General features: G+C 53.5%; 1 protein-coding gene and 1 pseudogene across 3 annotated transcripts; one reads left to right on the forward strand and one right to left on the reverse strand.

The window, feature by feature from the left end:
* Window positions 1-1,570: 1,570 nt before the first annotated feature.
* Window positions 1,571-21,643, reverse strand: XRCC1 (X-ray repair cross complementing 1). Of its 3 annotated transcripts, none has more exons than XM_065920622.1 (17): window positions 21,462-21,643; window positions 20,415-20,507; window positions 14,713-14,823; window positions 8,178-8,336; window positions 7,313-7,387; window positions 7,112-7,217; window positions 6,839-6,948; window positions 6,652-6,757; window positions 6,185-6,443; window positions 5,829-5,945; window positions 4,484-4,577; window positions 4,206-4,341; window positions 3,876-3,930; window positions 3,642-3,781; window positions 2,394-2,484; window positions 1,898-1,973; window positions 1,571-1,782 (listed from the first exon to the last, which is right to left on the reverse strand). In XM_065920622.1, exons 1-17 carry the CDS (start codon window positions 21,510-21,512, stop codon window positions 1,669-1,671), a joined length of 1,893 nt encoding a protein of 630 aa, XP_065776694.1. In that variant the 5' UTR covers window positions 21,513-21,643; the 3' UTR covers window positions 1,571-1,668. The 3 variants fall into 3 exon arrangements, with proteins under 3 accessions (XP_065776694.1, XP_065776693.1, XP_065776692.1); XM_065920621.1 differs by having other exon boundaries at window positions 6,652-6,763; XM_065920620.1 differs by having other exon boundaries at window positions 6,652-6,948.
* A 1,179-nt stretch (window positions 21,644-22,822) lies between these two features.
* Window positions 22,823-26,710, forward strand: LOC136158806 (phospholipase A2 inhibitor and Ly6/PLAUR domain-containing protein-like; annotated as a pseudogene).
* The last annotated feature ends 712 nt before the right edge of the window (window positions 26,711-27,422 follow it).

Here is a 27,422-nt window from a genome sequence, read left to right on the forward strand (position 1 = left end):
CCCAAGAAGTCAGCGTCAGAGTGATGCAGCGTGAGAAAGACTCCACCGGCTGTTGCTGGCTTTGGAGATGGAAGGGGCATGGGTTGTGGGATGAAAGTTGGGAAAGGTAAGGACACAGATTCTCTCCCAGAGGCCCAGGAGGAGTGGAGCCCTGCCTGCACCTTGATGGTTAGCCCAGTGAGACCCATTTCAGACCCCAAATCTAGGAGGTTATAACCTTTCCTTTAAGATACGAAGTTTGTGGTCATTTGCTCCCCAGCTCTGATCCTGCCCTTTGCCCTTCGACCCTTTCCCAACCTCCCCAGGATGAAGTCCAAGCTTCTGGGCTCTCGTCCACTGCACTGCAGGGCTGCCCTGTCCTGCCTTCTACAGTGAGGGAAGGCTCTCCGTCGGCACTGTCCAGACCAGCAGCCAGTGGGCACTGGAACAGTGGCCAGTGTGACTGAGGAAGGGAATTGTTCCTTCCACTTCACTACTGCGAAGTTTTTGTTTTTTGCCACACCAAATGGCAGAATGGCATGCAGGACCTTAGTTCCCTGACCAGGGATCGAACCCATCTTCCCTGCAGTGGAACTGCATAGTCCTAACCACTGGAAGCTGAAACTCCAATACTTTGGCCACCTCATGCGAAGAGTTGATTTACTGGAAAAGACCCTGATGCTGGGAGGGATTGGGGGCAGGAGAAGGGGACGACAGAGGATGAGATAGCTGGATGGCATCACTGAGTCAATGGGCATGAGTTTGAGTAAATTCCAGGAGTTTGTGATAGACAGGGAGGTCTGGCATGCTGCGATTCATGGGGTCGCAAAGAGCCGGACACGACTGAGCGGCTGAACTGAACTGAACCACTGGATCACCAGGTAAGTCCTAAAGGTGGTTGTGTTTAGTATTTTTTTGGCTGTGCTACATGGCACGCAGATCTCCCCCAACCAGGGATTGAACCCATGCCCCTGCATTGGGAGCATGGAGTCTTTTAAACACTGGACCACTGGAGAAGTCCCCCATCCCACCTCCACCTTCCACCCTGATTCTCTTAACACCCAGGTCAGTTCCCACCTTAAATATGGTGAAGCCTTAAAGGGGATCTGGGATTTGTGGAGGGTGATTTAAATGCTCCTTCCTTAGTTCTCCCTCCCAAATGAGGTGACATCAAACCAGGCTGGGGATGGTTTCACAGCTACTTCTGAGAGCCCTGGATAAATGTCCTTGGCCCAGGAGAGCTGAGACTTCGAGGGAGGCCACCTCATGAGCATCCCAGCCTGCAGCCCAGGACCCCCAGAGGGACAACTGAGACACGGGAATGGGCTCCGGGGATCCGAACCGGCTGAGGGATGGCGCTGAGTGTCAGATCCCCAATCCCCTGCCACCCGCTGCCAAAGCAGGGAGGCACCAGGGAGAAGTAACAAGGAGCTCCTTCCCAACCAGGCCCCGGATAGAGAGCCTGTCGTTCTTACGGAGACCCCAGGACAGGAGTCATCAGGTGGCCCAAAGACCCGGCCTTCAGAGGCGAGTGGAACCAAACAGGAGACAGAAAGCAGGGCGTCTGCTGGGGGTTCTCAGAGATGCGAGTGGTAGGGGCAGCTGCTCCAAGCCAAGTCTCCTTTATTAAACTCGTGTGGGTGTGTGTGTATGCGTGCCTGTATGCGTGCCCATGTGTGCGCACACATGTCACGCCCGGGGCACCACCCCGTAGAGCTGGTGGGGAAGTAGCTTCTGCTTCTCGCTGCAGCTGTAGATCCAGCGGGGGCGGACGAACACCAGGGAAGGGTTGTCCGTCAGGGCCTGCAAGGGGCGGGGGCAGTGGGAAGGGTACAGGCAGGAACACGTGAGCCGGGAGGGGCTGGGGCGACGTGCTAGGGCAGGCTGGGCTCCCTCTCCCTGCCCCTCCAGGACTCACCTCCTCAAAGCTGGGGTCCCACTCCTGTGCGGTGATCACAAACTGGACCCGCTCACTCATGTAGTCCTCAAGCTCCCTGGCGGGGGAAGCGAAGAGGCGGAGAATCATTGTCCCCTCTCTTGACGCCCTCCTCCCCAACCATCCTCAGGGGCCGTCCTCTCTCCATCCCCACCCACGTCCCCATGGGCCACCCGTGGGTCCCCCATTCTCCACGTGCCAGGCTCGCCGTATCCATGAAAGCACCAGCTCCGGCCAGCACCAGTCCTTTCAGAAGGGCGGTGAGGAGCCTCACTTTAGAGCAGAGGAAGTGGGGGTGAAGGGGTCGGGGATGGGGAGTTTGCGGGTGTGGTTTGGGAAGCTATGCGTCCAGGGTCCCAGCACAGCGAGCAGGGCTGGCACGGAGGTCCGCAGCCTGTGTCGACCCTCAGGGTACACCCCTTCTCCACCCTCCCCACGACCATCCACCCCCACCCCACCCCCGCCCCCGGAGACTGACCCGTTGAAGGCTGTGACGTAGCGGCTGAGCCTCCGCCGCTCGTCCCCTGGGAACTCCCCGTAAAGGAAGAAACGTTTGCCCTGGAAGAAGTCTGCAGGGGAGATATGGGGCGGGGAGAGCCAACGTGAACCCCTGGAGTCCCGGGGTGCCAGCCAGGAGCCACGAGACACTCGCAGACAGGACAAGAAGACCGGTGCAGCGGCTGGACGGGGTGAGGGGTGTCCGTGGACACCCTGGATCAGAAGCCATCCCTGACAAGCAATGGTTCCAGGCAGGCCTAATGGGGTTTTGTTTCATACTAATGGCAAAAGATACAATTACTATCAGTGGCAACATGCTTCTTACACCAGGTCAATCAGTTCCTTAACTTGGTCGGGGTTGGAAATTTCACATCCTGCCACTTCCTCGATTGGGTGGCTCACTCCTTTTAACCAGTGCCTTCTCTGGCCCTGACCTTCGGGGTGGCTCTTCCTTCCAGTTTAACATGATTTTGTGTTAAGTTGCCAAGGTCACGTTTGGGGCTTTGGAGGAGGATCAAGGTATGTTCCTGCCCATCACTTATGAGGAACCAGGTGGAAATGGCTTTTTCCAGTGGCCACTGACCCTGACCTCCACTCAGAGCCTCTGAGTGCCCGGCTCTCCTTTCACTCTCTCTTGGCTGCCCCACACGCGGGATCTCAGTTCCTTGACCAGGGATCAAACCCAAGACCCCTGCAGGGGTAGCCTGGAGTCTTAACCACGGGACAACCCGGGGAGTCCCTCTCCTTTCACTCTTGACCAGAAGAGGCTCCGACGCCTGCCCCCATGTCTGGGATGATGAATAGCGAGGCAGGTCCCAACAGGGATCCGTGCATCTGTGTTCCCTGAGACCCACCCCCACCGACAAAGCTGAACCCGGGGGTGTAGCCAGGGTACCTGCAGATTCTTAAAGCCCCCAGGTTGGTCTTGAAGCCGAGAGAGTGGGAGGCCCCTGTGGTGAGGGGGGTGAGAAGCTAAAGAGGGTCTGGCGGGGGGTTGGACTGTGAGGGAGGTGGTCACAGTGGAAGTCAGGATGAGAAAGACAGGAAAGGATGCTGACCGGAAAGGAATGGGCCCAAGAAGATACGGAGGTGGCAAAGGTCAGGGAGGAGGGTGAGGAGCCTGGGAGACAAGTCAGAGTGGGCAGTGGCCATCCCAGGGGGTGCCTGGGGCAAGTCACCTTAGAGTAGTGACAGGGCCAAACGCCACATCGGGAGGGAGGGTTCCCACCTGGGAGCTCAGGAATTGGCAGATCGGGAGACTCCGGCGGGCCCTCGTGGTCCGTGTTCTCATCTGTGGATCCCGCGTATGGGTCCTCGCCATTCTCCTCCTGACCAGGGGGCTGCCTTTGTTCCTTCTGCTCGGCCACCCTGGGGAGGCCAAGAAGGGTGGGGAAGGAGTGTGCAGACCGGATCCCCCTCCACCCGAGGTCGCGGCCACCCTGACCACCCAGCCCCACCCTACCTTCTCAGCTCGTCCTCGGTGTCCCCAGAGTCTTCTGCCCCGTTGTCCTGTCCTTCTGTGAGTAGACGCTTAGTCAACTCAAGGCCCCTACCTCCTAGTCTCACACCTGAGCACAGATGGGGTGTCCCAACCCCCAACTCAATTGCTCCCCAGATCCAGTTGGGGGTGAGGGGGTAGCCTCCCCACCCCACCAGATCCACTGTCTGGGATCCAGCCCCATCTTGCTGGACCAGGAGCTCAACCTTGGAACTCCTTCCCCTTTTAGATAAGAGCCTGGGTCTTCAGCCCCTCCTCCCTCAGACCCAGGAGTCCAGGCCCCCAGCCTCGGACCTGCCTGCTCCGCCTCAGTGTCATCATTATCTTCCTGGGCCCCTGGTGAGGCTGGTTTGGTCTCTTCTGGGGTTGGGGGTCTCTGGGGTGAGCTGGGTCCGGCTGCCTGAGGGGGCTTGGCTTTGGTCTGGGGGCGCTGAGGAGGGAAGGTGGGCCAGGGAGGAGGGAAGGGGCAAAGAGGGTGTGAGTGTGTGCCCGCAGGAAACAGGAGCAGAGAGTTTGGGGTACCATGTCCTCCCCGACTCCACCCTCCCCCGTGCCGGGCAGGGGGCATGGACCTTTCGGGGAGCCTTGGGGGCTTCATCCCCACTGTCGCCGCTGTGAGAGCCCCCCTCGTCCTCGCTGCTTGAGCCTGACCCAGCCATGAGGTACCTGAGGGAGGGATCGGGCCTCAGACCAACAGCAGACGTGTCCTCCGGGGGAGGTGGAGAGGGGGCTTAAGAAGCAGCAGGCGCTGGCATTTACTATCAATAAATAAACCCTCAGGGTGCAATCATGGTCTCCCTCCTGGTCCGCCCCTCCGCCCAGCTCCAGAAGGGCCCCGTGGAACTTCAGCGACCCACACCATAGACCACAGCAATCCCTGGCTTCCCCTCCCTCTGAGGGAAGAAATGTCTCATTTCAGAAATGAAAAGAAAAAAAAAATCAGAAATAATTCTCTCCTTCAAGCATCAAAGTCAGTTAAGGGAAAAATCTCAAAAGCAAACTTCCTGCCAGGCGCTGTTCCGAACACCTGACAGGTTCAGAGTTGCTGAATCCGGAGGCGGGTGCTATTTTTAGCCCCATTTTACAGATGAGGAAATGGAGGCCCAGAGAGATGAATCAAGTGGCCCCAAATCACAGGGCAGAGTGCCTACGCAGCAGAAGCAAATGAACTTGTTGGCGATGCTGCCCTGGTCCCAACGTTAAGACCCTTCTGCACGTGATATGGTTGTTTCCAACCTGGTGATGCCCTTTCCGGGTAAGTCACCCTCACTGTAGAACCATGGCCCGTGGGAAAACTCAGAAGACTTCAAAAGTGGCAGGGCCTTCCCCGGTGGTCCAGGGGCTCAGACTGCTAAAGGAGCCCCTCCTCCTGACAGACACCAGGCTGACCCAGCCTCAGTTCCTCCACCTCTGCTCAGCCTGGCAAACCTCTTCTCCTCCTTGAAGAACCCTGGCTCACTGCAGTTCTCCCTGGGGGCCCTCCTCCAAAGTATTTCACAATAAGTCTGGCCCTTCATCAAAGTCAGAGGCTCTTGAAAGGAGGGGCTGATGTGTGGGGTCCAGCGGTGGGCAGCCCAGCCTGACACCAAGCAGGGGTTTCAGATGAATGAATGCCCACAGGTCCCAACACTTCGTTCTCTGCTCTGAGCCTTTGTGAACACTGTTTCTCCAGCCTGCAGCCTTTTCCTTTGCTAAGCAGACCTCCCAGAGCCCTCCTGGGACCTCCGGGGACGCCCTCCCTCTCAGCCCCGTCTCCCAGCCCTGCCCCTCCTCCTCTGGGAAGTCGGCTGACTCCGGGCTAGCAGCCATAGACCGCTTTCTCCCCAGATCCCTGGTGCTGCCGGGCACGGGGATGAGGGGCAGGGTCGGGGTGTGCGTGTGCGTGTGTGTAAACCACAGATGTGCAGAGAGCCTTACCTCCGTGAGGGCAGCCGCCGCCGCATGCGGTGACAATCCAGCACCCACTCTTTGCGCACGATTCGGCCTCCAAGGCTGAGGACCTGGCTGTACTTGGGGGTGTTAGCAAAGGCGCAGCTGGTGGGGAGCAGAATGGAGGGTGTCAGCCGGGGAGCAGAATGGAGGGTGGTCTGACCGGCAAAGGCAGAGAGACAAGGGACATGGGGAGCAAGACAGAGGGGTGCAGGGAAGAAAAGAAAGAGGACAAGAGGCAGAGGATACAGAGAGGTGAAGTGACAGAGAGAAAGCAAGACAGAGGAGATGGAGGAAGACGGAGAAAGGACAGCAAGGGGTGAGGGGAGGGGACGCAGGCCTACATGAGGTGCGTGCTGTCTGGAGTCCAGTCCGGTCGATACTTGGCCCCCAGCTCAAGGGCCTTGTCCCGGAGCTCCGAGCGGAAGGGGTTCTGGAAGCCACTCAGCACCACCACCACACCCTGGAGGATCTTGCCCAGCTCCTGTGGGCCTGCGCGGGGGGCCCTAGGCTCAGCACCGTCTCCTCGGGGCTTCCCGGGTGCCGGCCCTCGTGCCGGGGCAGGGATCGGGGGAGGGGCTGGGGTACGGGCGGGAGCTGGCACTGGGGAAGTCAGAGAGTGGACTCAGTTAGAAAATGTAGAGCTACACCACCTCTCCTCTCTCACACCCAGGAGTCCAGGTTCCCAGCCCCTCCTCTCTCAGACTCAGGAGTTCAGACCCCCAGGCCCTCCTCCCTCAGACCCAGGATCCCCGCCCCTCCACCCTCGGACCCAGACCCTCTGTGGGAACAAGGAATCCAGTTTGCTCACATTTGGGTCTCTTGAGGGCAGGTAGTGAGGGCTGAGCTGATGGTTTGCTGGGGGTCTTCTTTTCTTCTTGGTTCAAATCCAGCTTCCTCTTGCCTTTGGGGGACTCCTGAGGCTGACGGGGTGGGTTGTGCTGAGGCCTCCAGCTCTTCTCCTCCTTTTCCGCACCCCCAGGGTCTAATGATCTCACCTTGAAGGTGCTGCCTACCGCCCTGGAGACCGGGGAGGCTGAGGCGGCGGCACTGGAGGCCTGCAGCGTAGCCGCTGCATAGCTGGGTCCTGCCGGGTCACTGGCTGCCACTGCAGAGGGGGAAAGTGGGTCCAAGCTGAGGGGCTGGACTCTCAGGCCTTCTGGCTCCTTCCTATCCCTGGGTCACAAAGTGCTGTTCCCAAGACCCAGCAGTGACCCAGGATCCAGGCCCCCAGCCTTTACTTGCTCAGGACCCAGGCTTTCCGTCCTCACCTGGGGGTGTCTTGTTGATACGACTGAAGAAGAGAGCCCCGGGTTTCAGGGAGCTGGCACTCTCATCCTCCTCCTTCACGCGGAACTGGCCGAGCTTGGTCACCTTCTAAGGTCCCAAAGGTCAGGGCAGCGGGAGGGCTGTTGGCAGGTGCGGGTGAAGAGGTGGGGAGAAGGCTGTGGGCAGGGGCAGGCAGAGCTTACCTGGGATGAGGCCTCAGCCTCATCTTTGTCTGGGGGGCTGTGAAACCGTACAAAACTCAGGCCATAGGGGGCATCCTGGGAGAGGAGGGTGGGAGTCAGGGAGTCTGGCCAAGGACAAAGGCTTGGCCCCCATCCCTTTTGTTTAGAGAAACCCCTTCCTGACTCCTTCCCTCCAACGGACACACATCTGGGGAGCTGCCCGGTTGATCATGACAAGGATAATAGTCGCAAGCGGTCACTGAGCCCTAACTTGGGGTCAGGCTCGGCACAAAGCCCTTTACGTGCTCAGCCCTTGAGCCTCAGAGCAACTGGCAGAGGCTGTAGCGCGTCTAGGCAAATCCACTCTGCCTACCAATTTTCTGCCCTTGGAATGGGAAGGAGGGCCGTGTGCCACTTCCGTGACTCAGAAATGCTCCCGGCTCTTTCCTCCTCTGCTGGGTGGATGTGGAGCCATGAGATGGAAGGAACCTGGGTCCCAGGATGGCCAGAAAGGTTAAGTCACTAGCCGGAGATCACAGAGCTAAGGAGTGCAGCAGCCAGGTTTTAAACCAGCATTCTGACTCCAGATCTCGTGATGCTAACTCTGAGACCCTGTTCTAAGAGGCCTTGTCTCCCACAAGTCAGCAGCTCCCCCTCCCAATTCCCGTGAGATCTTGCAGGTCACCCTTCCCAATCTCCCTCCAGGAAACCAAGATTCCTATATGGGGAGGACCACAAACCAATTTCAGAGAACAGAGGGGCCCAGCCTCCTTGTAATTCCCCGGGGAGGTGGACTATCCGGCCCTCCCAGCCCTCGGGGACTCAATACCAGCCCCTTGCCTTTCCCGTGGCGTGGGACCAAGGACCCCGCTCCCACCCTGGGTACCTTGCTGTAGGGCTGGCTGCAGACAATTTTGACTCGGTCCCAGCGCTTCTCTGCTGCTGCCCGGACCAGCTTGTCAGGCCCAAAGATACGAACACGGTTGGAGTTCGAGCCACTGCGACTCTCGGCAGGGGACATGAAAGACGAGGTGACCAGGAGGACCTGGGAAAAGGCAGAGTGGCTAAGGACCAGGCCTGGCTGACAGCAATGACACCTCCTAGGAACTGGAAGAGCTCAGGGGCCTGGGCAGAGACTAGGGGGTCTCCAGATCCAGCTCTACCTCAGTGCTCCTCGAGGCTTCTAGAAGCTTCTCTTCTTCCTGGGTGTCTTGTCAGTCCTTCCCTGACACAGGCCCCAGAGGGATCCTTCTACTTCCAGATCTGAACCACCCTTCTCTAAATTCTTCCAGAGTCTTCCATATCTGGACATGCAGAGGGCTGCATACTCTTGGAAACCCTCCCAGATTGGTGGGCTCCCAGCAGAGGATATTCACAATTACCTTTCAGAAACACATGGCTGAGGGAGCAGAAGGGAAGTGTTAGGGCCTGAAGGAACAGCCTAGAAACCAAAGAGATAGGGGAGATACACCCACTATTAATTGACTGTCTCTGGACTTCCCTTGTGGCCCAGCAGTTAAGACTGCATTCCCAATGCAGGGGGCCTGGGTTCGATCCCTGGTCAGGGAACTGGATCCCACATAGCGTAATGAAGACTGAAGATCTTACTGTGTCATGACTAAGACCTGGCACAGCTGAATAAATAAATTAATTAATTAAAAAAATTTTTTGACTGTTTCTCAGTTCAGACCCATCTTTGAAAAATAAAAAAGCAAGTAAGTAAAATAATAAAGGGATATAATGGAAAGAATAAAAAAGAAAACAATTTAAAAAGTCTTTTTTTTTTTTTTTTTAAGGAAAAAAAAAATTCCACACTGGTGGCTCAGCTCTGGGATGCTGGGGACATTTCTGATCGCCAGCTGCTCCCTGTCAGGCTCCGCCAGCAAGGGGAGCTAGAGAGAGAGTGCAAGGCTGGAGGAGGGAGGTGGATTCTTGCAGCTCAGGTGAGCGGCATCTCAGGTGTACCTCGCTGCTGCTTGTGCAGCAGTTCTTCCCGGGAGGTTGGGGCCCGAGGGGAGTCGCCCAGGTGAGTCCAGTTTGCCGCATCCCAGGACCTGCAGCACTAGCCTCACCACACGTTCTCAGGGTAGTCCAGAACCAGCTGGGGATCACCCTCTCCCCAGGATCTGAGTTTCAGCCCCAATGGTCACCTCCAAGCTTCAACACACCCACATTTCAACAATTCCAACCTCTTCCTCTTGTTCCTCCAGCCCTAAGGGTGGTGGCTGCCCCCAGCAGTTGCTTCTGTGTCCTATCTGCATCTGCTGGCCTCTTTAGCTCAATACTTCGTTACTAATTCTTTATATTAATTCTGTTAAACTAACTGGTGTGATTTCAGCCTCCTGGTGGGACCCTGACTGACAGTGGGTGGCACTGATGTTGGTGTCTGCCTTGTTACCGACTTCATGTGGCACGGAGCCTGACTGAATCAAAGGGTTCTACGTGGTAGGAATACTTTGGCCACCTGATAGGAAGAGCCAATTCAGTGGAAAAGACCTTGATGCTGGGAAAGACTGAGAGCAAGTGGAGAAGTGGGTGACAGAGGATGAGATGGTTGGATGGCATCACCGACTCAATGGACATGAGTTTGAGCAATCTCTGGGAGACAGTGAAGAACAGGGAAGCCTGGCGTGCTGCAGTCCACAGGGGTGTAAAGAGTCAGATGGGATTTAGTGACTGAACAACAACGTGATGTGAGCAGCGAGAATGGGGAGTTCAAAGCGTGAGCTCCAACTCAGGAAGAAAGGCATCTGAGGAGACACCCCTGTGCAGAGAGCTGGACCTTCCTTCCATGAGAAAATCAGGGAGAAACATGTCTTGTGGGGAGAGTCAGTGGGAGCCCTTAGCTTTGGCCAGAGCTCTCTCCCAGCAGAGAAAAGATGAAAAATTCTCTCTGCAGACTCCTATCCCCAGATGGGTTTCCCTGGTAGCTCTGACAGTAAAGAATCTGCCTGCAATGTAGGAGGCCTGCGTTCGATCCCCAGGTCGGGAAGATGCCCTGGAGAACAGAATGGCAACCCACCACGGTATTCTTGCCTGAGAGCTCTACTCTCAAGGATTTGGAGCAAAAGTCCACACTAGTTATCAGAGTGGGAAAACCCAAGTTGAAAATGTAAGTGGTCCCATGTATGTAGTATCACCTGGTGCTGGCTGGGGCAAATCCTCTTTGGAGGAATGTACTTCAAATGAGGCCCTTATAGAACTTTCACCTATATATTACCCAAGAGTGGAATTAACACACACACACACACACACCATTAGGCATGAGGAAATAGGCTGCCATGATTTAAGGTCAGCAAAAACCACAAACTACAAACTCAGACACACAAAGATTGCATATATTGATGGGGAAAAACTAGAAAGAGTGACAGACTTTATTTTCTTTGGCTCCAAAATCACTGTGGATGGTGACTGAAGCCATGAAATTAAAAGACACTTGCTCCTTGGAAGAAAACCTATGACAAACCTACACATCATATTCAAAAAACAGAGACATCGCTTTGCTGACAAAGGTCCATATAGTCAAAGCTATGGTTTTTCCAGTAGTCGTGTATGGATGTGAGCGCTGGACCAAAAAGAAGGCGCTCAGCCACAGAACTGATGCTTTCAAACTGTGGTGCTGGGGAAGACTCTTGAGAGTCCCTTGGACAGCAAGGAAATCAAACCAGTCAATCCTACAGGAAACCAACCCTGACTACTCACTGGAAGGACTGAGGCTGAAGCTGAAGCTCCAATACTTTGGCCACCTGATGGGAAGAGCCGACTCATTGGAAGAGACCCTGGTGCTGGGAAACGATTGAGGGCAGGAGGAGAAGGAGGCGACAGAGGATGAGATGGTCGGAGGGCATCACCTACTCAATGGACATGAGTTTGAGCAAACTCTGGGAGACAGTGAAGGACAGGGAAGCCTGGTGTGCTGCAGTCCATGGGGTCGCAAGGAGTCAGACAGGACTTAGCGACTGAACAACAAAAAATTGATACTATCAAACACACAACATGAAAGTAAGCGTGCAACTTCCGTGGTGGTCCAGTGGTTAAGAATCTACCTACCAGTGCAGGGGTCATGGTTTCGATCCCAGGTCTGGGAAGATTCACACATCTCGGGGCAACCGAGCCCCAGAAGCGCAATTACTGAGCCCGTGCACCACAAGTAGAGTAAACCCTACTCGGTGCAACTAGAGAAAGCCAGCACACAGAGATGAAGGCATGCTGCAGTCAAAACTGATAAATAAATTGTAAAATTAAAAAAAAAAAAACCCTCAAGGGAATGGGAGACTACTGACATAAGGGTTTCCAGACTCTGCAAACATAAAGCCCTGAGCTGACCATTCCACTTTTCCAGGTAGATAAGAGGTTTACAACAAAGATCCACATGCCAGATTAGATACAATTTTAGCCAAAAATGCACTGACTCTTCTCATAATTAAAAAGTGGAATTTTGATCTGAATCTGCTTGCCAAAAAGAAGAGAGAACTTTTTTTTTATTGTCCCAAAGATGGTTGATTTTACATAAAATTTTAAACAAGGAGACCATTAGACTGGGTGACTCTAAAGCCTTAGGTAGCTTCAGTAAACCAATCAAAATTTAAGCAAGAGTTGATGAACTCCAATCTAAGAAAACGAAATCAACAGCCAAGTCCCTCAATTTTCCCAAGTAAGGCAATCGTTTGAGCTCCGGGGAGGTGGGGTGGCTGGGACACTGGACTGACGTACATATGCTCCTGACACCGTGTATGGCAGAGATGCTGCCGAGAGCCTCCTGCAGAGACAGGGCGCTGACTCAGCGCTGTGCTGAACTCAACGGGAAGGAAACCCCAGAGTGCGGGGTGTGTGTACGGACGGCTGGTTCACGTTGCTGCCCAGCGGAAACTAACACAACACTGTAAAGCAGCTGTACTCCAAAAACAATTAGTTAAAAAAAAGTTCAAACTCTAGTCCATTAAACAACTGCTCTGCCCTGCTCTCCTGTCTTCTCTCTAAAAACCTCTGTCCCAGCCCCCCCACAAAGCACCTCTGATCATTTTTTAGTTGTGGCTACCTGATTCAAGTTGTCTGCTTAAATAAACTCTTTAAAACATAACGTGCCATCAATTTGCCTTTTTGCAACTTATAAAACCTTTATTTTATTTCTATTATTTTTGGCCACACTGCACAGCCTGTGGGATTTTAGTTCCCCAACCAGAGACTGATTGAATCTGGGCCCCTGGCAATGACAGTGGCGTTGTAAACACTGGACTGCCATGTGTGTGTGCTAGCTAAGTCACTTCAGTCATGTCCGACTCTTTGCGATCCCATGGACCGTAGCCCTCCAGGCTCCTCTGTCCATGGGAATCTCCAGGCAAGAATACTGGAGTGGGTTGCCAAGTCCTCCTACCCTAACCACTGGACCGCCAGGAAATCCCCTAGAACCTTTAGAATAAGAATGTGTGTTCAAGGACAACCTCATTGGTTAGAATGTACCTTGTATGATGGAAAAAGTACTTGATAAAATTCAGCACATATATTCATTTAAAAGACTGGCAGGACCTCACTGGTGGTCCAGTGGCTAGGACTCTGCACTTCAATGCAAGCAGCCCGGGTTTGATCCCTGGTCAAGGAACTAGATCCTGCATGCTGCATATAACCACAACTAAGACCTGGCCCAGCGAAATAAATAAAGACTGGCAATATCAAATATAAATAAGGGTGTGGAGCTCATATACTGCTGAAGGGAATGTAAAATGGAATAAACCACTCCGGAAAACGATCCATTTCTAATAAGGTTAAAACAGAGATCTACCTGAAGACCCTGCAATTCAACTCTTTTAGGTATTTACCCCAAAGAGATCTCTATACAGAGGCTTGAACAAGAAGGTCCACAGCAGTTGTGTTCATAATAGTCAAAAAGTGACGGGGAGTTCCCTGGTGGTCTAGTGTTGAGAGGACTTTGCACTTTCACTCCTTTGCACTTTGCACTCTGCACTCATGGGGTGTGGGTTCAATCCCTGCTTGGAGAACTAAGATCCTGAAAGCCGAGAGGTGTGGACAAAAACCACCACCAAAAAGTGGCAACAGTCCAGATGCCCGTCAACAAGACCATAGATGAACAAGTTGAGATCTACGCTTGCAGTGAAACTTCTCAGCAATAAGGTGGAACAGATTGCTGACGTACACACAATATGTTAGAACCTCAAAAAACAGTTTAGAGTAAAAGAAGCCAGCCACACACTCACAAATACCTGAAAACTGCATACTGTCACACCATTTGTATGAAATCCTAGGAAAGGCAAAACTGGTCTGTAGTGACTGAAAAGAGGCAGTGTCCTAGGCCGAGGGTGGGAGAAGTGAGCCCAAAGTGCCACGAGGCAGCTTCCAGGCAGGCCAGCGATGCTCTATGTCTTTTTTTGGGGGGGGGGGGGGGCACACTCCAAAGTATGTGGGGCCTTAGTTCCCCAACCAGGCATCGAACCCAGGACTTCTGCATTGGAAGGCAGAGTCTGAACCACTGGAACACCAGGGAAGTCCAGTGTTCTCTGTCTTGATCTGGGGGATGGTTACCCAGGTGTGTACATCTGTCAGAATGATGACCTGCGCATTTTATTATACGCAAAATATACCTCAATCAAAAACAATTTCTCACTGTGAGGAAAAAAACATTCCTTGGAGAAAACAGATTCGTTCACTTAAAACTATAAACTCTCTTTTTCACAATATGTTTATTTTTCCCCAAAACATTTGGCTGACTCACCAGGGGCTCACTATGATCTCCCCAGTCTTACACAAATTAATTTTACTGGTTTAAAAAAAAGACATTTAAAATACTCATAATAGAGCAAAAGGCTCGTACACATTTGTCATGAATCAAGTAGCTCACAGAGGTGCCCCAAGCGATTCAGAATGTCAATTTGCTGGGACACCTTGGAAAAGTTCTGGGATCAGATAAAAGCAGTTTTGCTCTCGAGTAGGGAAAGGCAAAGTGAAAGTGTGAGTCGCTCGGTCCCATCCGACTCTTCGACCCCGTGGACTGTAACCCGCCAGGCTCCTCTGTCCATGGGATTCTCCAGGCAAGAATAGTGGAGTGGGTTGCCATTCCCTTCTCCAGGGGATCTTCCTGACCCAGGGACTGAACCTGGGTCTCCTGCATTGCAGGCAGATTCTTTACTACTGAGTCCCCTGGGAAGCCCAAAAATACTGGAGTGGGTTGCCATGCCCTCCTCCAGGGAATCTTCTCGACCCAGGGATTGAACCTGGGCCTCCCACATTGCAGGCAGATTCTTTACCAGCTGAACCACACACAGCTTATCACCTGGGTCAGCTCTTCATCTCTGAGCCCTGGGCCCCTCTGAAGGGCTGAGGTGGCCCAGGAGCTGGGAAACCCTGGGGTGGCAACGGGGGTATCTGGGGCACAGGTCAGCAGGGGGCCACCTCAAGGCCCAGCTCACCTCATAGTCCTGGTCCCCAGTGCCTCCGGCCGAGCTGCCCACCAGCACCTCCACGAAGGCCGAGCCGTCATTGCCGATGTCCACGCTGTGGATCTGTTCCTCCTTCTCCAACTGCAGGGGAGGCAAGGCCCAGGTCAGTGCCGTTCTGCCCTGCCCCCCTCCCGGCTTCCCTGTGGGACCTCGGAAGACGGACAACCCCCATCCAGGCCACCTCGTCTCCTTGCCAAGTCAACTCGGTGACAGAGGGGGCGGGGTTGCAGGCTGCCACCGTGTCCCCTGCACACAGCACAGGATGTGGACTCAGAGTTGGAAAACAGACACTGACCGATTGCCTACACCCTAGAACCCACGTTCCCGGGTCTACCAGACTCTGCCTGATCAGCTTCTAACCCGGCACCCCGGAGTTCTCCTTGGCGGCGCTATGCAGGCAAAGGGCACACAGGATCCCATGTATGCTCCCTGAGGGTAGGGGCCTGGTCTGGTTTTGCTCCCCACGGACTCCAGGTTTGAGTCCCATCTCCGCCACACCCTAGCTATAGGGCCTGGTCAGCTCAGCTCCTGGAGCCTCAGTTTCCTCATCTGTAAAGTGGGGATGATCACCCTCTGTAGGATTATGCACATAAATACCACGTTCACAGGGCATGGCATGCAGCAGGCACCCTGTGGCTACCAGGCAAGAAGTGTTATTAGTCACTGCTTGATGATTATTTGTTGAAAGAAGGAAAGAGATGGCGGCTCGGGGGATAAGAGTCCGCCTGCCAGTGCAGGAGACAGGGGTTTGACCCCTGGTTCGGGAAGATTCCACATGCCACGGAGCAACTAGGCCCATGAGTCAAAACTACTGAGCCTGTGCTCTAGAGCCCTTGAGCTGCAACTACTACTGAAGCCTGTGTCCCGTGCTCCAAAACAAGAGAAGCCACTGCAATGAGAAGCCCATACACTGCAATTAAAAAGTAGCTCCTGCTCAACGCAACTAGAGGAAGGTCACGCAAAAGCAATGAAGACCTGGCACAGTCAAAAATATGAGCTGACTGTAGGAAGTCTTCCCCCAAAGTTTCTGCCAGTCCCATCTGACTTAAACGCATAGAAAGTCACGTGCAGGTGGAAGGCAGCTACAGAGGCTGAAGCAATCTCCTGGGGCTTTTATTAATTATTTATGTGGCTACCTCGGATCTCAGTTGCGACACTCCAGATCTTCGTTGCAGGATCCTTCATTTGAGTGACAGAGCTCAGTTGCTCCAAGGCAACTGGGATCTTAGTTCCCTGACCAGAGATCAAACCTGTATCCCCTGCATTGCAGGAAGGATTCTTAACCACCGGACCACCTGGAAAGTTTCTGGGGCTGTTTTATTTGGCTCACAGGATGACAAGTGACTATGACCCCCAAAGGTTCCTAGTCCGCCACCCCACACAGCCAGGAACATCCGATGACCCGATCTGCAATGCCACCCCCCGCCGCCGGGCGGTGGCCTGGAGACAGTGCCGGCACACCGCTACAGACAGGAGCGTCCCTACAGCGGAGGGAGGAGCCTGGGCTTGTGCGGAGGCCAGCCTGAGCTCAAATCTAGCCCTGGCACTGCCAAGCTGTGCAGCCCTAGGTGACATAAAACCTACTGAGCTGCAGTTTCCTCATGAGTGAAGGGCGTCTCCCCACTTCTGAAAGGAGTTGACGGGACACAGAATGCTAACCATCGCAACGCACAGCCACTGTGGCGGCACTGAGGTGTAAACGGTGTGGCAGACCTGTAATCCCAGTAAGACGCGTCAACACCTCTGGGAGCCAGGAGTTATTTTGATCTCCATTTCACAGGGAGCCACTGAGACAGGAAGCTGCTGTGTAACTTCCCAGAGGTCACGAGGCCAGGCTACAGACAGCGTCAGCTGGGCTGCGTTCCTTCTGGACGTTCTGGGGGAGAATCGTTTCCTCGTCTTATCTCCAGCTCCTGGAGTCCCTGCCCTCCTTGGCGGTGGCCCCTTCCTCCGTCTCCAGAGCCAGCAGTGGCATTGCTCCAGCCTCTGCTTCCATCCCCACAGCTCCTCTGACTGGTTCTCCTGTCGCCCTCCTCCCCTGATAAGGACTCCTGTGATGACACTGCCACCGCCCATATCACCCAGGCCCATCTGCCCACCTCGACATCCTTACAGGGACTTCCTGCTGGTCCAGTGGCTAAAACTCTGCCTTCCCAATACAGAGTGTTTGGGTTTGAACCCTGGTCAGGGAACTAGATCTCACAAGCTGCAGCTAAGAGTTCACATGCTACAGCTAAAAGATTCCGCACACCGCAACAAATATAGAAGATCCCGCATGCCCCAACTGAGACTGAATGTGGCCAAATAAATAAATATTTTTTAAAAAATCCTCACAAAGTCCCTTTCTCCATGTAAAGGACACATGTACAGGTTCTGGGATTAGGATGCAGACAACGTGTGTGTGTGTGTGCGTGCGTGTGTGCGTGCGTGCGTGCGTGCGCGCGTGCGTGTGTGTGGCGCGCGCGCGCGCACTCAGTTGGCAAGTCATGTCCAACTCTTTGTGACCCCACAGACTGTATCCCATTGGGCTCCTCTGTCCATGGGATGTCCCGGGCAAGAATACCGTAGTGGGTTGCCCTTTCCTTCTCCAGGGGATGTTCCCAACCCAGGGATTGAACCTGCGTTTCCTGCATCAGCAGGCAGATTCATTACCACAGAGTCACCAGCAAAGACTGTGACACCTTTAGGGGGCCGTTACTTTGTCTACCACACTGAGCAAAGCTCCTCCTGGGCCAGGCATCACTGAAACCTCCTGACCACACGGGGAGGTAGGGTCAGTTAACTCCCCCATCTTTACAGATGGGGAAACTGAGGTGCAGACAGGGAAATCAATGGCTCACAGGTCACACACAGTGAATGACTGGCAGAGAAATTCAGACCCAACTCACTGACTACAAGCCAACAGGGCCTTCCAACTCCACAATTTCAATCCTTGTAGTAAAACCTCAACATTTTGGCACTTCCCTGGAGGTCCAGGTTCTGAGACTCCATACTCCCAATGCAGGGACCGAAGTTCCATCCCTGGTCAGGGAACTAGATCCCACGTCCAACAATTAAGGATACAGCATGCCACCACTAAGACCCAACTCAGCCAAATAAATAAATAAAATTTTTTAAAGTCAAAAACCCCATTCCACTGCCTCCTCTCCCACTGGAGGCATTCCTCATTCCTCCCGACCGTGTAATTTCCTCCCCAGCACGCGGCATCTGACGTACATTAGACTTACTGATCTGTCAGTCTTTTGTTGCCAATATAAAATCTCCACAGGTCTGATTTGTTTGTCTTCTGATGTCTGCGGCACTGTGTGCCTACAACAGTGTGGGGCCTACAGAAGGCGCTGCTATGAATGAAGAACAGATGAATCCATCCGCTCTCAAGTCTCAGGGCCCGTCTCTGTGCTGAAACTCCTACAGCTCTGCCCCGGCTCCAGGCCCATCCCGGCTGTCCCTTGGATACTTCCTTGTGTGTCCCAAAGTCACACAAACCTGGACATCCCAACCAGCAGATGACCGTCTCAGGCTGTCCCCCTGCTCTAGGGCCCGCACTGTGGTGACAGAGGCCACGGCCCCCTCGGTCTCCCAGGCAGAGACGCCGCAGCCTCGTGTGGTTCCTCTGGCTCTCTCACTCCCACTTCCTGTCTCTCCTTCCTCCCACTCCGACAGCGGTGCGGAATGAAAGAGGACGCTCCTGATCACAAAAAAGCCCAGCAGGATCAGGCACTAATACACACGTGCATCCCACCTTTACACAAACACCTGCGTGGTGACAGCGCACTTTGGCAAACATTATGTCACCAGATTTTCAAGGTAAACCCAGGGCTCAGATCACATGATCTTCCATGGACAGATGAGAAAACAGCTTCTGAGAAATGAAACCATTTGCCTGAGGTCACAGGGAGAGTAAGAGGGAGAGATGGGGACTTGAATTCCACCTGAGATTAACTTGTCAGCCACCTGCATCTCTCTCTGCTTAAAATACTGGCTCTAGGCAAATTTCATAATCTCTCTGGGCCTAGTTTCTTCATCAAACAAGGGGATAATAATAGATTTGAGGTCATGGGATTTTTATGAGGATTCAGTGAACTAACCCATATGAGACATTTAGAATGGTGACTGGTAGTTTTGTTTTTTTTTGGGGGGTGGGGAGCATTTTCCCAAGTTGGGCCTTCAACCTGGGCCTCGTGGCATGGAGTGGAAACCTAACCACTGTCCCACCAGGGTATTCCCAAACAGCTGTAACTGTCAATAAACTGTTAGCTCTCATTAGTATGATGTACTATGTTAGGGAACTATGAGATATTTAAAGTCCAAAAATAACTCACAAAATCTGTGGTTTGTGTATAATTCCTGGGAGGAGAATTCTCAGCTTCTAAGTTGCAAAAAGGTCTATGAACCAAAACATTTTCAGAGCCACTGGGTATGACAGACAATAATATATTTAACACAATCCGGTAGGCCTAGTCCCCACCATCTTTCCCCAAACACCCTTACATTGGAGGGGTGAATGTGGCCAAAATTAAGCAGTTGAGGACTTTCATGGTGGTCCAGTGATTAAGAATCCATGCCTCCAACGGAGCAGAGGGCTGGGTGGCAGGTTCAATCCCTGACTGAGGAACTAAGGCCCCAAAATGTCATGTGGAGTGGCCAAAAATAAAGAAAAAAAAAATTTTTTTTTAATAGACTGAGACACCCCAGGAGGTCCAATAGCTACGGCTTCATGCTCCTAATGCAGGTGGCCCAGGTTCCCAACTCTGGCCAGCTAACCAGATCCCACATGCTGTAAGTAAGACCCAACGCAGCCAAAGAGGAATAAATATAAAAAAGAAAGGAAGTCAACATATGGACACAAAGAAGCAAGAAAAAGGTGGCAAGAGCACCCACACTGGGGTCAGTTCTCAGCACCGCCGTGTGTGAGGGGTGATAAAAGCTCCAACGTCATCCGACTCCCTGGAGAGCGAGACCAAGCAGGGGAACACCCAGGCAGCACCTGGGAACACTCTAATGCGCTTCTCGCACAGGAAACCGCCTGCTGGGAATTCTGTCCCCATCCTGGGTCACACTCTCCTTTTCCCCTGGTTCCCTCCAACCTCACCAAGCATCTACCAAAGCACTGAGCCGTCCACAACGGTCGCTAAGACTGACCACTGCGCTTTGGCCCTTCATAGGCCTCAGTTTCCCCATCTATAAAATGAGGCTGATTGGCTTAGATGATATGAGACATCCTCCAGTCCAAAGCCCTTTAGAAGGCAGAATGTGTGGCAATGGTTTACTCTGTTCCAAATGAGGATGATAAGGCTCTGAAAAGAGCAGCAACTGACCTGGACCACACACAGATTCATTCCTGGCCAAGTCCTTGGATCACCTATCTCCCCTGCTTAAGGGCACAGGGACAAGGCTCATTGTCCAGGTGAGGTGGTGAGGACTGATCAGAAAGTGCCTCAGCTCATTGCCAGTTAACCCCAGAGTAGGGTCTGGAGCCTGGACCTACAGATTTCTATTAAGGAGATGGAGGGAGGGAGACTTCTCTGGGGGTCCAGTGGTTAAGACTCTGAGCTTCCAGGGCAGGGGGTTCCAGTTCCATTCCCGGTCAGAGACCTAAGATCCCTCATGCCACCCAGCAGAGAAGGCAACAACAACAAAAAAAGAGAGATGGGGAGGGCTGGCACAATCACCTGGAGCACCACAGAGATGGTCTTCTCACCCGCCTTGGCTGCCCGCCATTTACGGTAAGTGTCTGCCTTGAGAAGGTTTTCTGCACAGTAGGTCTGAGGAGAGTAGAAAAGCGAATGTTAGCGTTCAGAGATGACAGCTATGACCCCAGTTCTCGGATGACTGTGAGAGTTCTCTCAAGCCCTCTGACATCACTCAGGTTTAGGTTTCCTTATTAATCCCCGCACACTCTGGGCTTTGGGGAAGAGTGGATACATGTGTATATATGTCTGAGTCCCCTTGCTTCACCTGAAACTCTCACAACATTGATATCTGGCTATACCTCAATACAAAACCTTTCAGTGTTAAAATAATAAACCCCCACACACTCTACCTGGAGTCCCCTCCAACATTTTCCCCTGGAAATTCACCTCTGCTCCTTCCCAGGAAAGCAAAACACCCTCCTTTTCTCTCAGCAAATTCCTCTATCCCACAGCTCTCCAAAATTCCCTATGGACTCCCAGAAATTCTCCCGTGACACTCCTTAGAATTCCACAAAGTCCCCTCCGTGAAAGGAAATCCAAAACGAAGTCCGCACTGCTAGAAGTGTTCTCTAAGATTGACCCGGGGGGTCACATTGGAATTCTGACCAAGCCGGTCGCAGCTACAGTGGAGTCTGGCCTTCTGACCACTTATTGTATTCACACAGGCATCCAAAATATGCGCCAGAAACTCCAGGTACTTATCAGACCCTTACCCTCCAGTAACTCAGGGCAGCTTCTTCTTTAAAGTCAAATATTTCTTTACGTGTATCACAGTCAATTAGAATTCTCTCCACACGACTTTAACAACCTGCTGACCTCTGTCCTCATAAGCCCCTGAATCTCTGCCAACACTCCGTTTATCGGAATCTGTCTCCCAAACTGCAATTCTTAAGAACCCCAATCAAGCTCTTTCTTGGCACCCCGCAGACGGATTATTTTTCCACACCTTTCAGACTCCAAAAGTTCTCCCAGAGCCCCTGACGAATTTCCTTACTTCTTCCACCCTCCCCCACGCCAGGCCCTCACCGAGTCCTGGCTACTGCAGGACACCACATGGCGGAGGCGGATCTCCGGCATGTCAACGTCGTGTGGGCTTCGCCAAGCCCAAAAGATGCACGAAGGGCTGAGTCTGGGGGGCTCACAGGGGGTGCGCCCCGTGCGGCCTTCACTGCGCAAGCGCACGAGGCTCGGGCCTTTCAAACCGCGGCGCGCCGGCCGTTACGTCACCACTGCGCATGCCTAGTGCGTCTGTCCGGAGAGCGGCCCGAGGCGCCGAGTTCCCTAGCAACGAGCTTTTCCCGCCTAGCTCGGGCCAAACGTCTCTCTAGCCCCTCCTCCTGGTCACTTTCACACCAGGATTTCTAGCAACCGACTTGGCCAGCAGGATTGTTCCCCAGCAGAAATTCGCCATCCTCAGCGCCCCAGCTGAAGCCTGAAAAGCAAGAGGCCAGCAAACTTTAGTGGATTCTTTCAGGAAGCCGGGAGCCTACCGGAACAAGATCCCCCTCCATGGCTGGCTGGCTGGCTAACCTCCCCACGGCCAACACAGACACACACACACACACACACACACACACACAGACACACACACACACACACACATGAGAAAATCTCTGATTCCTCACACACACACACACACACATACACACACATGAGAAAATCTCAGATTCCTGAAGATCAGGCCTGAGGTAGACAGAGTGTTAAAGGACCTCAATAAAACACAAAGTATGTGCCCGAGCCAGACACACACTCAGTCTTGACTGCTTCCAACCATGCCTCACTTTTCCAGTGTGAACTCGGCATCTGTCTCCTACCACCCCCATGCCCTGAACAAGCACCCCTCTGTTCAGTCTCCGAGAGACCCAAGTGCATCCTGGGTTGGGGTCTGAGATGGAGACAAACCAAACACAGAAAAGCGAGTATGAGCCAAGCATGCCCCGGCAGAGCAAGCCTGGACTTGCTTGGCGCTCCCAGGTAGGGCCTCACCCACACTGGGCATCTCCTTGGAAAAGGAGAGAACGGGATGGGGATGGGTACGTGAGTCCTAGCACCTGCTCTACCCTAAAGGAAACAAAATGACCTGATTCTGATCTTGGGCTTCAGGGGAGAAAAAAGAGGGTGAGGGCGGGGCAGTGGGACCTGATGCAAGAGAGGATTGGAAGCCTGAGATGCCTGGGGCTGCATGGAGATGGGGCCTGGGAGAAGATGCCACTGCTCCTTTTGGATTCTGGTTCAGTCTCCCCCACTCAGAGCTGCAGAGACCTACCCCCAGGGGTTACATCATCATTTCATAGCCTAGGGGTAAGGTAGGTCCAGACCTGCCCCTTCTCGGCTCCCTATAAGAACAGCTGGGGACCTGGGAATGCAGGGTCAGTCATCCATCCATCATGAAGCCTTCCATGAAACCTGAGACCTTCCTGCTGGCCTCCACCCTGCTCTGCACCCTCCTGGGTCTGGGTAAGTGACTAGCGCTCTGGATTCCTGGGACCCTCAAAACAAGGAGTATGAGAAAACATTCTGCCATGTCCTCAAGGGAGAAGGGAAAGAGGAGGTGTCCTGGGAACTGAAATTCATGGAGAAGGCAGAGGGTAAAGGGCAGAAAGCCTGGGTCCCCAAGGGAGGAAGAGCTAAAAACATGTGGGTTTAAATCTAAGAGAAAGGAGGGGTTTGGATGGGATCTGCTCCCTGTATCCCAGGCAGTATCTCAAAATGAGACACCTGAATTCTGGAATATCAGAGAGTATGATTAGTATTTGTCATTAGTATGAAAAAAAAAATGAGGCTAGGGGGAGAACTTTCCTTTCTCACAGGACTCAGAAGTTCAGGTCCCCAGTGTCCTCCTCCCTCAGATATAGGAGTTCAGGCAGCTCCACTTTCCCCGGGACCGAGATACCTTGTGTCTGGACCCCCAGTGGCTGCTCTCTCAGGACCAAGGAGTCCAGGCCCTTTTCCTCTTAGTCCTCGATCTTTCTTCTTGACCTGGGATGCAGATCCCCTCTCAGGTACCCCTGCCTGAGCACCCACTGCCTCCCAGACTTAGACAGCCTGGTACCCACACGGAAGGTGATCCCACTCCCGAGAACCAGGTGGACGGGAAGGTTCACACAAGTCCATGAAGGACCTCCCCTGTGCTTCAGTGCAGAATCTGCCTGCCAGAGCGGGGGACACAGGTGCAAACCCTGGTCCAGGAAGCTTCCCCATGCATTGGGGCGACTAAGACCCTTCACCACAACTACTGAGCTCATGCTCTAAGCCTGTGCTCTGCACCCGAGAAACCAGCACAAATGAGAAGCCCAAAGCTGCAACTCGGGAGTCGCCCCTACTCACCACAACTAGAGAAAAACCAACAGGAAGCAGAAACCCAGCACAGCCAACAAGAGAAAAAAGAAAATTAAAAATATAAAAAAAATTTTTAAGTCCATGGAAACCTTCAGCAGGACCCGTCAAGGTCCCCTCGCTTTATCAGCGGGTCTAGCATCCCAAGTCCCCAGCCTTGTAATTACATAAACTTGCTCCCTGATCGGACTTGCTTTCTGCCCCGCCCCAGAAAGCAGCTTTGCTCTCAGGACCATGGCCGAGCTTCTGACAGATCCCTGTTCAGCGGCCACTATCCTGCCCATGAATAACCAGGGAGACACCAGACCTTTTCGTTCAGACCCCACCCCCCACCCCATCCCCGTCTGAATTTGGGAGTCATGGCCCACAGACTACGGCACCTTTCACTAGAGCCCCGTTCTCTAACTGCAGGGTACCCGCTAAGCTGTGAGGTGTGTACCAGTGACGGTCCCAACTGCAGTGGGAAACTGCAGACTTGTGCCCCGGATGAAGACTCCTGCATGGCTGCCGTGACTGAGAGCAACAGGAGTAAGTGGGCAGGGGCTGGTATCAGATGCTGGGGAGGTGGGTGGCAGATACCACCATGCGCGGGGAGGAACCTTTGAGTGATGAGTATGTCAGGAAAGAGGGAAAGGCAATCTCGAGGTGGGTGTTGAACAGAGAATCTGGTGGAATGACAGAAACCACTATGGCCAAGCATTTCTGAAGATGAGACTCCAAAGAGAGGAGGAGTAGGGACAGATACAGACTTTCTAACCAAAGAGGGAATTAGGAAAGCAAAGGACATGGGGGAAGAGAGAAATCCAGAGAAGGGGGAAATCTAATATGTAAAAGGTGAGGGGTGGGCGTACAGCAGACTTGGGTGAGTTGCAAAGAATGTGATCAAGTTGATTCTCTGGGGCTGCGAGGGGTCTCCCAGAGATGTGGGCTGCAAGCTACTGTTCCTGAAAGAGAAAGAGGGAGATACGGGGGCTGGTTTGAGTTGGGCGCAGGCTCAGTTGTGTCTGACTCTTTGCCACCCCATGGAGTGTAACCCGCCAGGCTCCTCTGTCCATGGGATTTTCCAGGCAAGAATACTGGAGAGGCTTACCAGTTCCTCCTCCACGGATCTTCCCCACCCAGGGATGGAACCCGCGTCTCTTACATCTCCTACATTGGCAGGGGGATTCTTTATCCCTGCACCACCTGGGATTCCCAATATTGTCATAAAGAGAGAGACATAAGGACACATGATCCCTGGGCGCAGTCCATGAGGTTGCAAGAATCAGGCAGAAGTGAGCCCTACACACCCAAGCACGTGGTGTAAAGACCAGAAACCCTAGGCCTGGAGGAGACACCCTATCTGTGGTGGGGAAGAGGAAGGCCAGGGAGACTGGAAGAGACCACTCCAGGCAAGACCTGAGTAGCCAAGGAGGGCAGCAAGAGACCATAGGTAGGAAATCTTGGGAGTTACGCTGGGAAATCTGGAAGAGTCTACCTTAGATGGAGAAGGAAATGGGTGTGACAGCAGGTAGGGATGGCGGCCCCATCCCAGCATTTGGTGGAAGGAACTCCAGGGGTCAGGGGAGGGCTGAAGACTGGAAGAGACCGTTCACACAGGCATGGGGGTAGTCACAGGTGGTCTGGAAAAGACCACTCCAGGTGCGACCCCTGCAGGATGGCAGTGGGGTGGCCCTGGGGTGGAAGGGGCCACTCTGGAGAGTCCAGCACAGCCTGGGGACAGGGGGAGGTTGGGGTGCATACCTGATAATCCATTCAGATGATGACCCAGGCAGAAGGGACTTGAACGTGGGGAGCTGGAGGAGACCTCTCTAGACACCAGTGGGCTGGGGAAACTATAAGGTGGGGAAGACAACCCAGGGCAAGGGTCCAGGCCGGGGGCCACTGAGCCCTTTGCCCACAGCCATCCTGCAGAGGGCTCCTTGGCGGTGACCAGCTACAAGGGGTGTGCGAAATCCAGCGAGTGTGACTCAGGATCCTTCGCCCTCACCGTGAACACATGAGAACCAATTGGGCTACAAGAGGTGCTGCTGCAAGAACGATGGGTGCAACCAGGACCCGCTGCCCGCTAAGCCCCGGCTGAGCCCCACAGCTGGAGTCCCTCCCTGCCCACCTTCCCCCGCCACGGCCACCTGTGAGCACCTGCTCCTGACCTGCCCTGTAACCAGGGACGAGCATCCTCCTTGCGCTGAGCCTTGGTTTCTTCTCCTGTGAACTGCAGTATCCAGAGACTTCCCTGCGGGTCCACTGACTAAGGCTCCATGCGCTCTCTGCAGGGGTTTGATCCCTGGTCAGGGAACTGGATTCCTCAGGCCGCAGTTAAGATCCAATGCAGTCAAATATTGTTTCCTGAAAATGCAGTGTGCGTTAGCAACTGGTGTCCCCTGAGTGGTTGTGATGTTGGGAAAGGGACTCACGTCTCCGATTACCTTGCCCTCCACCCTCCTCTTCAGCGTTCGTGAGAAACCACACAGAGAATGGCCTTCGGTGTCCTTCCTGCCTCGCTGCCTTTAAGGAAACATGCACTGCGACTCAGGACGCGGTCTGCGTCGGTGAGGAGACCCGCTGTGTCGCCGTGTCTGGCCTCGCACAGCCTGGTAAGGGGCACCTGGAATTTGGGAGGAGGGCACAGTGTTCCCAAAAGGTCCCAGAACTGGAGCCTCACTCTTCCAGATTCTAAGGGGGAGAGTGGCTCCAAAGGTCTGGGGGAGAAGGTGGCTGGGGCACGTGACCCTGGACTAGGAGAGGGGAGGCATTGGAGATCCTGACTGTAGCCTACAATCCCCTCCGCAGGTATCAAATTTGCGGCCCGGGGCTGTGGTACGGAGACCGCCTGCCACACCAAGCCTGGGACCCTGGTGCCCTCAGGCTCCTGTTTGTTGACCATCAAGAAGACCAGCTGTCATCCAAGCTCCCAGGCTTCTGGCAAGGCTGAGTGAAAAACTGAGGCCCACGTGGTGTTTGGTCTCCATTGGTTCTCAGCTACGGTTCTAGAAATTTCTACAGTTCTCATGTGTCTATAAATTAAACAAGTTAACAGAACAATCCTGAGTCTTTGTGATGTAATGCATTTTGGGGAGATGGGATGCAAAAAGGGTCTGAACCCTTGGGAACACTCTCTATGGAAGAAAGAAATGGAAGATGCTACCTTTTCTTAAGGGATTATTTCTTGCCTGGTCTCCATGCTAACTGTTTTCCATGCAGTACCTCATTTCATAATCACAACTCTGTGAAGCTGAAAGTATTGCCCCCATTTTACAGAGGAACACACTGAGGCAAGGATTGTGGTGTCACTTGCCTTCGGTCAAACAGCTGCGAGGGTCAGACTCCAGAGTCCATGATCACCTCTCCTAGTTAACCTGTTCTTGCCCCAGACTTCATGTTTGTAAAATGCGGAGAAAATAGCTATAACCTCAAAGGGCTGTCTTAAGAGTCAAATGAAAGAAAATGAAAAAAGGACTTAGTGCAGTGCCTAGCACATTTAAGGGGCTTCCCTGATGGCTCAGATGGGAAAGAATCTGCCTGCCAATGTGGGAGACGTGGTTTGATCCCTGGGTCAGGAAGATCCCCTGGAGAAGGGCATGGCAACCCACTCCATGATCTTTGCTTGGAGAATCCACAGACAGAGGAGGCTGACAGGCTACAGTCCAC

This window comes from Muntiacus reevesi, chromosome 2 (genome assembly GCF_963930625.1).
Source record: "Muntiacus reevesi chromosome 2, mMunRee1.1, whole genome shotgun sequence".
Classification (NCBI taxonomy): Eukaryota; Metazoa; Chordata; class Mammalia; order Artiodactyla; family Cervidae; genus Muntiacus; species Muntiacus reevesi.

Coding starts and splice junctions, on each gene's coding strand:
- XRCC1 (XM_065920620.1), bottom strand. CDS start 21,512: ATGCCGGAGATCCGCCTCCGCCATGTGGTGTCCTGCAGTAGCCAGGAC. Junction 20,508..21,461: donor CCTGCAGTAGCCAGGACTCG/GTGAGGGCCTGG, acceptor TACTCTCCTCAG/ACCTACTGTGCAGAAAACCT. Junction 6,949..7,111: donor TATCAACAAGACACCCCCAG/GTGAGGACGGAA, acceptor CCCCCTCTGCAG/TGGCAGCCAGTGACCCGGCA.